Genomic DNA, 10,757 nt, shown 5'->3' on the forward strand with positions numbered 1-10,757 from the left:
ATTTGGATAGCCACACACCATTATTCTGGATACCCTTAATAAAATCTCTAACTCCGCTAATGCCTTGGTGGTCATGTACCATGTTGACTATTGAGATAACTCAAATCTAATATTCTCTCCGTATCAATTTAATTATGTGTCATATACTTCCTTATTCACGTGGCGTCTCGACCATAAGGCCACTAAAACAATCGCTTGGCGCTTGACTTTTTTTGGGGCCCTCTCTTTCTCCCAAAAATGTGTGTGTGTATATATATAAAAAAAAAAATCTGATGTATTGATAAATTTGAAAATATTTTTTTTGATAAAAAATATAAATTTTTTCTTACCTCATTTAATAGAGGGATCAATAATTGAGAAATTGAATAGTGTTAGTTAATCGTAGCATTATTTCTATGTGACTATCTGTATTGTTGCCTCATTTATATTCTGATGATTATCATGAACCAACATTCTAATTATATTTACTTTTCTTATTCTCCTTTCACTATTTTTATTCTCTCATAATTGAATATTTTAAAGCCTCTCAAACAGTCAAACCTTCTATATTATGCAAAAGCTATTGTTGTGTGTTCATAAAAAGATCAAATTTATTTTTTGGTGTCTTCTTCAAATTTCAAGCATTAAAACTAATCAATACTATATTAATATCATTATATCAACCTATCAAATTCAGCGCAACACTATTTTCATATCATTATAAGTTTTTCAAAATTTTGAGTCAGATTTTATTATTTTAACCTTATATTACTATATATTTTTTATTTGAAAATTTACATTGTTTACATTCTTAGTTCATAATTTCCGTGTATATCCTACCTCTCCAACCTCATGTATAGTATTAAACTGAGTATGTTATAAAGACCTATTTATAAAGTTTGACTTTAGACCCCCAAACTCGTTGAGACGGCCCTGCTTATTCATAAATAATTTAATTTTAAATTTTTTAATCTTACCTTTAATAAGATGACTTACTGCCTCACAAATGTGTATGACTTATTTTAAACCATAAATTTTCAAAAGTTTCTTAAATTTTATGTCCAATCAAACATCGTCATATAAATTGAGGCAGATTGAATAATGGATATTTGAGATTTGATTGTTGTCCAATATTTTCTTCCTCTACAAATTTTCAAGATTCATTTAAAATTCATCTAGCTCAAGAAATCCATACATGATTTTCTCGTGAGTTTCTGATCCAGTGTCTAATATTCTTTTTTTGTTGGATTAATTCAAATTCACCCCAATATATTTCACTTTGGGTAAATTGCCTTCCAAATACGACTTTATTAAAGTATCAAAATACATACAATCATCAAAAATCAGATTGATTTGACGTAAATATCAGGTGCGAGTACGTTTTTCTATATCCAATGATGTGGAGAACCACATTTTCAGTTTATCTAATGTATATATAAAAATATTGTATATAACATGGACCAACCAATAATTCATTGTACACAAGTATAGTTTTCCCTGTTATGCTCAACACCTATAAGAAAAAAATTGGAGAAGTTTATGTAACAATGTGTATACATTTACAATATTTGCAGATTCTAAATAAATCGAAAAAAAATCGCGATTAATAATCGAGCAAGTACATATTGTTTATCGTCTCGATAACATTTGGTGTGTTAACGATGAAAAATCATAATTATATCCTGATTGCATTGAAACAACAGGAACTGTTGGAAAACTTGATAAAGGCCTAATAGCTCCTGTTGATGCTGTTCCATTCATTGGCACTACTTGCATTGCAGAAAACATGCTGCAAATTCGAAAAAAAAAAGTTATTGGCTTATCGTATATCTAGTCAATGTATGAACGATCTATATTCACGAGCAAGAAAAGAGATCGAACTTACACACACATGAGAATTGGGTCGCGAGGATTGATCCAAGTTATTAGTCAGAGCGAGTTTATATCTCCTATGTTAAATTGTTTTATCTTCTAATATGTTGTTACCGCTCTCAGTTTATGACTGGAAGAGCTTGTTGAATCCTGGGATATGCATAATCATTTTTTTCACTGTGTCATGAGTGAAATGTCCTTTAAGGACAGTGTACTTGACGAGGGACAAGTGTAACATTTTGTAATGAGCTCTGTGTTTCTTTCTTTCTCCTATTTTCATGTTTAATACCTCCTGAAAGATCATAATCTCTCAGCTATTGATTCAACATCATTTTATGTATAGATTACGCTTTAAACGGTGCCTAAAGGAGAGAACATACACATGGTCTCGACAAGGAGGAGAATGCGCGGTATGAACAATTTGCAAACCTTAGATAATGTTTCAAGTACCTGGGATTCATAGCATAGGCTGGTGGTGTAGACGCGTGTATATATTGAGTGCCTCCCATCTGGATGAAACGTCGGGGATAAGTAAGAAACAATGCTTGATTAAGGATTATTAGAAAGACTCGTTCGATTCAATGGACTAACCTGTTTAGCCCCATGGATCTGAGTGCCAATGCTTCCCCAGTTTTGAGAAATATACTGGTTACTGTTTGATGATTGATAGGCAGTTTGTGAACCGCTGAAATGATTCATCGTAGCAGGCATGAGCTGAGGCTGATGTGGAGCTAGCGACGTTTGTTGCTGCTGATGGACAGAAGAAGGACAATCCGTGAGGGACTACAATGAGTAAAATAGATAAAGAAATGAAATTATACAGAGAAAGGAAAAAGGCGTAGAGGATAATAGCACATTTGCACGTTTTAACAGTGACTCGCACCAGATTGAATGTCTACGATGGGCAGGATCGATTCTGTAAAGTATTAGCTCAGTGCTATGCCAGTAGTCAGTGGCGGAACCAAGATTTTCAGTAAGAGGATTCAGAATATAAAGAAGCAAACACACGAACAAGCCAAAGGGGATTCCCCAGTAGTGATTGCTATAACTGATTGATTTTGCAATTATAACTAGAAATGACAAAGGAAACACCTCGTCGAAGAGATCCATTACCTCATTAATCACATTGTTCAAGGGGTTTGCTGATACCGGCTGCGTATTCCATTGAAAATCTTTGATCAGTTCCTCAATTCCAGCATCAAATTTGTTCTTGTTTTCTATAGTAGCATTCTGCTGGATTACTGCTTTTGGTTCCGCTGCTGGAAATGTCGGAGACGATGTCAGTGGTGAAAGATTCAAGCATCTTACATCAACAATTCTAGTCAAGTTATTTGATAGATGCAAGTTCTGAAGAGTAAACAGTTGAGCATAATCAGTCGCGGATCCAGAGAGTAACGGGAACCAGTAGGTAAGATATCTATAAATATTTGACTGTGGACCTAATTAGTGTTGTTTATGAATTTGAGATCGCGTTAGGAGCTTATAAACTTGAAATCCTGGATCCGCCTGACTGCATAATTACTTCCTCTTTACTCCACACAAATCATTTAGATAGAGGAACATACGCTGGGGGCTTGCAACAGACTGTGTTTTGGAAACTGATCCATTTGCTTTCGTGGCTTCCGTATAACTTTTAGAAACACTTGCAGCATGGTTGATCGTAGTGGTTGATACAATTGGGGAGAAATTTGCTTCCGGCTTTGCTTTTGCGACTTGAGAGATTGATGGTTCTACATTTTGAACAACGTTTTCTCGGGGATCAGGAGAAACCTGTTAAACATGTCTAAACATCAAATTCCTTATCAATCTGAAAAGTACGAAGAGAAAGTAAAAAGCTTTAGTTATTCAGACAGTGATGGATTACGTTAGCTTTTGGCTTTGTTTCTTCCACGGAGGCTACCGGTTTTGTATTCTGAACAACTTCTGGTTTGGGATCAGGAGCAGCCTGCTCGGAACATTGAACACCAACATTACATCAATTCATACTAGATACTCCCTCCGTTTCAATTTGTTCGTCTTACTTTTCTTTTTAGTCTGATTAAAAAAGAATGCCTTTTTCCTTGTTTTAGACCACAATATTCAGAAGAAGTTTTCTTTATTTTCTTAAACTCCGTGTCAAGTCAAAACAAGACAAACAAATTGAAACGGAAGGAAGGGAGTATATAACCATCCAAAATGATTCTAAAAGTTGTATTTACCAGCTTCTTAGGTGATTCGGAAGGTGCATTATGTAATCTGTTCCTCAAAGCAAGCGTTGTTCTATCTGCATCCGGTAATGGAGAAGATTTCCTCTCTTGAGAAAACGACATGCTCCGCTTGATAAACTCTGCATCCCTGTCACTCTTAGGTTTACTAGCCGAATTACGTTCACCTCTGACCCCAGGAGATGATTTCACACTCCCGTTTCGTAGTATCCATCTTTTCTCCACATATCTAGCACATTCGCGGTAGTTAGTAAAGTTGATCATGAAGTGAAATATTTCCAAGATCAAGTGAAGAAACTAATGACTTCACTACAAAAATAGTAAGATAATTCGGGGAACGATTAACTATGAAGTCATACTTTGCTCGGATAAAATTTTCAATACCAACTCTGTCGGATTTGGTAGGTAGCTCGGCCTCCCAGTAGCTATTCGATTTCTGATTTCCCATTGCTAAAAGCAACAACAAGTCAAGTTATTCAAGGAGAAGAAACAACTGCTGAAAATATAATACGAAGAAGAGGAAAGCACGGTCGGCTCACTTTGAATAAACGCAACCTGATCTGGAAGCCAAGTATCCAATGTAGCAGATCTTACCTGCATACAGATAATGCATAAGTTCCATCGACAGGTTATGAGAAAACGTCTAAAATTTGAACTCAGACTTCAGTATGCAAATGAACGGACGTGGAAACAGTAAATATAATTGTTCACAAAGGTTGTGATCAGTCGCAATGACAAGACGAAAGCATAAAGCTAAAGAAAGCAAAAATGAAGCAGAGCTGTGAAATCGACACCTTTGATATATGTACTCCAAGACTCCTGTGAACACCGGAACAATGCAAGCATATGAAGATTCCTAAGTTCACACTAGCCCATCTTGGACCTCTGCATAAAATAAGTAGTCAATAAACGCGTTTGAGTGTGTCATTACGTTTATAGCTTTCATTTTTTCGATGAAAAGAGAAAGCACATTTGTTTCTGTTTCATTTCTAGTCCACGTTACTGATAGTAATGCTCGTAGATGTACCTGGCTTTGCAGTCAGCACATTCTCGATTCTCTGGCAATTTGAGTAGTCCCTCAAGTATCTGCAAGAAAATGAGAAATTTCTAGCTTCTTAAAGGGGAAAACAGAATACTTCTAACTGATACTTCTAACTGAATATCTGTTACATACGCGTTCTCTTTGCAATGTAACAACAACTACTACTATGCCTCCGTCCCAAACTAACTGAGCGTGGACATTGATCATGTTACGTACATGTTCTCTTTGCAATGTAATAACAACTACTACTATGCCTCCGTCCCAAACTGACTGAACGTGGACATTGATCATGTTACGTACATGTTCTCTTTGCAATGTAACAATAACTACTATTATGCCTCCGTCCCAAACTAACATTGATCATGTTTCCATCTACAATACCTATCGGAAATCTACCTTCAAAGTCGTCTATTTTGAAGATAGAGAAATGCTTTAATACAACCACATTGCAAATCACAAGAATATGTATGAGTACTACTCCCTCCGTTACAGTTTTAGTCCTTTTCAAAAAGAATGTCTCTTTCTTTTTTGGCAACTCTGTGATTCTGACTTTCCACATGACATGTTTAAGACCGTAAGATTAAAGAACATTTTGGTACATTCTACATTGTTCAAAGGTCTTCTTTCCTTTGTTAAACTACGTGCAAAGTCCAAACCAAACAAACAAATTGAAACAGAGCGAGTATTAGAAATCCTCTTAGCAACTCAATCAATATCCAGCCTCAAAATTCTGTCTCAGTGCTGTCTACAAAGAACTACCTTTTCCCAAACCAACAGCATCCCGAAATAACACTTGATAAGCTACGTTGCTCTGACTCTCTTAAAATAATGTTGCATACATGTTGAATCCTCCAAGAAATGCACTACTTTTGAAGGATCCGACACACAAGGACTAATTAGAGCTAAGCACTAAAAAAATGGACACGAGAAAAATTGAATATGATTAAAATTTCATTTACACCTAACATTGCTATTACTTATTAAACAAGTAAAAAGAAAATCCTTCAATGACCTTCTCAACACATATATACAGCTGTGTACAGCCACAATATAATTATTTGACACAACATTTTTGGTAGATACCACCAAATTCAACAAGAAATATGTATATACACGAAACACAGACTCTTCAAAAATATCTCCAGATACATATCAAATCCAAAATTCGATATAGTTTATTTATATATTTTAATTTGTTGGACAGATAATGTGGTCTATCATGCTTAACCAACCTCAGACATGTCAAATTAATAAGACATGTATAAATCAATATCCATTGAAATACATATATATATATATGGCAGTCTGTCAAGGAATAATAAGTCCAAATATTAAAACACCTACCTGTCAAGGAAAGTCAAATAACAACAACAACAACATATATATCAGTGTAATCTGACAAGTCAGGTCTGAGACGGTGGTGCGTATGTAACCTTATCCCTACCTACCTTGTGAAGGTAGAGAGGTTATTTCCGAATTTTCGAAACACTATTAAAAGAAAATTCCCCAAAATACCAGAAAAAACTCTTTTTTTTTTCTTTTTCAAGAATGTCATATTAAAGTTGTTTAACTAAAACCCCATCAAAATTTAATCAAGAAAGCAATTTGTTATTAATCCCATAAACCCAAAAACGTCCTTTTTTTAAAAACTAAATATTCAAAGAATCACAATCAAGTTTACTTGAATAAGAAAAAAAACTCAGGTTTCTGAGCAAAAATAATACTGCCTCCCCCTTCGTTTCAATTTATGTGGCGAAATTTAACTTGACACAGAAACCCGAGTTTTTTTGGTACATAATTCAACAATCAATTAACCCCAGAAAAAGAAAACTCCAACAATAAAATGATTAGTCATGAACATATATGATCTACAATTAAATTTATGGATTAAACAAAAGCAAACTTGAGTTTCTTTCTAACAAATTCTATAGCTAAACAATCAATTCAAATTAGTAACAAATCATCAAAAAGAAAAATCTAAGTAATCTTACAACATATGTACAAAACAACATACTAGTGTTATCTCGAATAATGTGTACACAAACCTTATATCCTATTTTAAAAGGTAAAGAAACTATTTCTGATAAATCATCAACCTCTCTTGCAACATATGAACAAAACAAAACCAAAAAAGGCCAAATTATTCAAAGTTACCTTTGTATGTTTAGCATTAAGCTCCTTTGAAACTCTTGATTTCTCATTCATGTTGGATTTAAATCCCAAAAAACTAAAAAAAAAAAAAACACTTTTTTTTTTCTTTCTATTTCTAATATTTGGAGAAAGTAGAGAAGAAGATGAAGAAAATTTGAAAGTGGACTACTTTTTTTTTATTTTATAAAAAATAATAATAATAATTATGAATTATAAAATCATATATTGCGGCTTTATATTGGAATCTTGCGCGTGGAAGAGGACGTCTTTGGTAGTTATTCTTAGTTGGAATTTCCATGCATAAACAAATAATTATTTTTATTTTATTATTGGAGGTGGGGTCCATATTTTATTTTATTTTACTTTTAAGACAAAAAAAGTTATTAAATAAAATAAATACTTTTCTAAATAAATCATAAACTGATAAAACACCATTGATTATTCGATTGATACAGGAACCGGAATAGATATTTTCTGATTTAATTGATTCAATTCAATTCTCATTCTCATACTCAACGAACTCCTTTTAAGGATGAAACTATTCAAACCGTGTTTTTTTTTATTACTCACTCCGTTTTATTTTATGTGAGGTAGTTTGACTCGGCACGAAGTTTAAGAAAGGAAGAAAGACTTTTAAAACTTGTGGTTCAAATTGAATGATAGAAATTTGTGTGGCGGTAAATCATTTCATTAAGGGTAAAATAGACATTTTATAGTTAAATTATTACTTAATATAGAAATGTGTCATTTTTTTTTAGACTGATTAAAAAGAAAAGTAAGTCACATAAATTGGAGAGAGGGGTATTATTTATTGGAATAGCAATATATGTGATATGTAGGTAAGTCAAAAATATACTCACATTACACTTTTTCCATATATGTTATTTCCTTTTATTTTGAATAATATTAGTCATTTTGATAAATTGAATGTATCTAAGTAAATGGAGTACTAATTAAGTAATACTTTTAAGGGGAACATAAAATAGTAGTTTAGGTAAATATTAATAATTTATGATACGACATTTTTATACACTACGAGAAATTAAACCTTTAACCATATATGAAAAGAGTGGTATAAATTATAATTATTTGAGGGAAGTCCGCAATTTCATTTTAAAGTTTCGACTAATTCGATTGAAAGGTGAAATTGATTTTTATTATTCTGAGTACACACCAATAGTAAAAAGAGTAATAATTAAATCAATAAAGACTTGTTATACACTATAATGAAGGAAGTTATGATGTATTATCTTTTTCTATCAATGTATTTAAGAATTAATTATTTGAGATGTTAAAAAAAAATCTGAAAAATTGAACTTTACAATGAAGCTTTTCAAGAATATGAAAAGGTATCTAGTTCCTTCTTGTAGCCCTTCCTTTTTATATATACAAAAAAAGAGGTTTTGGAAGAACCAAAAGCTTAGGTTTGGTCATTGGTTTGTATATATTATTTAAAGGAAAAAATATGCAACGTAATAAATATTTAGATTGTATTTATGAAACATATAGTTATAATTTGAAAAGATATGAAACGTAGCTATATTTTGGGTATTGTAGTAAATGTATAATGTATACATGTGTTGATATAATTCTTTCACGCGTTTTCAACTGATTTCTACTTGATATAATTGATACTCATCGTTTGAATACAACTCTTTAACTGATACAATTCTTCTGTATTATGAAATAATTATGTTTCTTCATAATTACGCTCTAAATTATAGTTATTTATGAAGTTTTCTCTATTTATATTCAATATAATATGCTGATTTGAATATTATGACTTTGAGTTTAATTTATTTTTTTATATTCAATTTAATTTACCAAATTTAAAATCTATTTTATTTGTACTAAAAGAAATAATTGCATACATGACTCACTAAAGTGGAGAAATGCTTCACACTTCATACCATGATGAAGTGGAGAAAAGATTATTGGATGTGATGGGAAATCTTCTTATGATCTAGGAAAAATGTATCAAATATTTTTTTTATCTTTGTTTTTTCTTCTTAAAATGTGATTAAAGCATCTAAAAAAGATTTAATGAAATTATAATACAACTGTATTATGACTATTATGGAAAGAAATTAAAGGGAAATGGAACGTCTTATAATGTTTATGATGTCCAAAGAGCAGGTTAAGCAGGATTTACAAGTTTATGATGATGAGGTGTATATCACACCTTAGGCGAATATTCCATATATTAAAACGATAAAAAATGAAAAATTTATAAGAATCGCTCGAATTTACATAATACGTACATTTTTGGAGTACGGTAGGAAATAATTCAAAAAAGGAACCCCATGACGAATAATATGTGTTATGAACTAGAATGTGATATGCTAAATCAGATTCTAGCAAATGGATTAGGTTGGTTTATTAGCTTAGGCTCCATAATTAATTAGGAGTGTCAACAATACAAATGCATGATGACACAATAATAATATTTGAATTCCAAATCATGTTTCACCCATAATAATTAAGAATATGACAAAAGAATAAATATAAAACACACCTAATCGTGATTTTTGAGATTAGAAATGTTGCCTTGACTATATATTACAAGTGACTTTTAACATGTAAATTAATGAACTTCTTCTACATCTAATCATCTTGAGTTCTTGACTGATAAATAATAAATTAAAAAAATTCATGCATAAAATATTTCGTATTCACGTAAGATTAAAACAAACCCTACATTTCAAGGGATATGACTCATAGAATAAAAACCGATTAATATAAAATCGTTGAAGATGGAAAAAAGCAAAAGCTAAACAACAAAAAAACTTTGATACTCCCTCTGTCTCTAATTACTTGTCCACTTTTAAATTTACACACTTATTAAGAAACAATAATTGATATAGTGAGTTTACCATTTTACCCCTATTAATTATGAAGTGGATGAATAAAAACTAGTTCTACCATTTTCAAAGTAATTAATTGGGGTATAATGGGTAAAAAAAAATTGTCCTTTCTTGAGTTGTCAAAATGGACAAGTAATTAGGGATAACTAAAAAAGAAAATGTGGACAAGTAATTAGAGATAGAAGGAGTAAGATTTTGATATTTCATCCCCCAATAAATCTATTTCTTAGCCCGGTACAATGAAAATATGGGGAATTGTGTCATAGACGAAGTTTATAATTTTTTTTAAAAAAATTAAGCCCAACAAATCAAACTTAGATTTGCGGAATAGACGTTAAAAATTGTTAATATGAATTCCAGCACTTTCGATTTTAAGTTGGAATTGCTAAAACGTAATTTCAAGTTTGAATGATAGTTCGAATCCCAAACTTCAAATCCAAAGGGTAGTGCCTTTTAAAGTCGCTTTTAGTAGGTAACGTTTTACTTTTAAAAGTTAATTTTTTGTCGAATTCAAGTTAGTTGAATCCTAAAGAGCGCAAAAAACAGACAATAATGACGGGATCTCTGTGAAGAAACATCTTGCCTTCCAAATTTCTCTAACATTTTCAAGAACCATGTTGAATTGATGATCAAATTGCCCAACAA

The 10,757-nt window shown here is 31.9% G+C and overlaps 1 protein-coding gene across 7 annotated transcripts; it reads right to left on the reverse strand.

Annotated features, from left to right (window-relative positions):
* Positions 1-1,409: 1,409 nt before the first annotated feature.
* LOC125860500 (ADP-ribosylation factor GTPase-activating protein AGD5-like) lies at positions 1,410-7,459 on the reverse strand. 7 transcript variants are annotated; one of them, XM_049540476.1, is made up of 12 exons: positions 7,252-7,459; positions 5,083-5,141; positions 4,850-4,940; positions 4,595-4,649; positions 4,415-4,505; positions 4,050-4,284; positions 3,716-3,796; positions 3,417-3,621; positions 2,965-3,110; positions 2,443-2,601; positions 2,302-2,360; positions 1,410-1,768 (listed from the first exon to the last, which is right to left on the reverse strand). In XM_049540476.1, exons 1-12 carry the CDS (start codon positions 7,300-7,302, stop codon positions 1,609-1,611), a joined length of 1,392 nt encoding a protein of 463 aa, XP_049396433.1. In that variant the 5' UTR covers positions 7,303-7,459; the 3' UTR covers positions 1,410-1,608. The 7 variants fall into 7 exon arrangements, with proteins under 7 accessions (XP_049396433.1, XP_049396429.1, XP_049396435.1 ...); XM_049540472.1 differs by having other exon boundaries at positions 2,443-2,634; positions 3,716-3,799; XM_049540478.1 differs by having other exon boundaries at positions 2,443-2,598; positions 7,252-7,431.
* Between the last annotated feature and the right edge of the window lie 3,298 nt (positions 7,460-10,757).

The sequence above is a fragment of the Solanum stenotomum genome, chromosome 3 (assembly GCF_019186545.1).
Source record: "Solanum stenotomum isolate F172 chromosome 3, ASM1918654v1, whole genome shotgun sequence".
In the NCBI taxonomy this organism is placed as follows: Eukaryota; Viridiplantae; Streptophyta; class Magnoliopsida; order Solanales; family Solanaceae; genus Solanum; species Solanum stenotomum.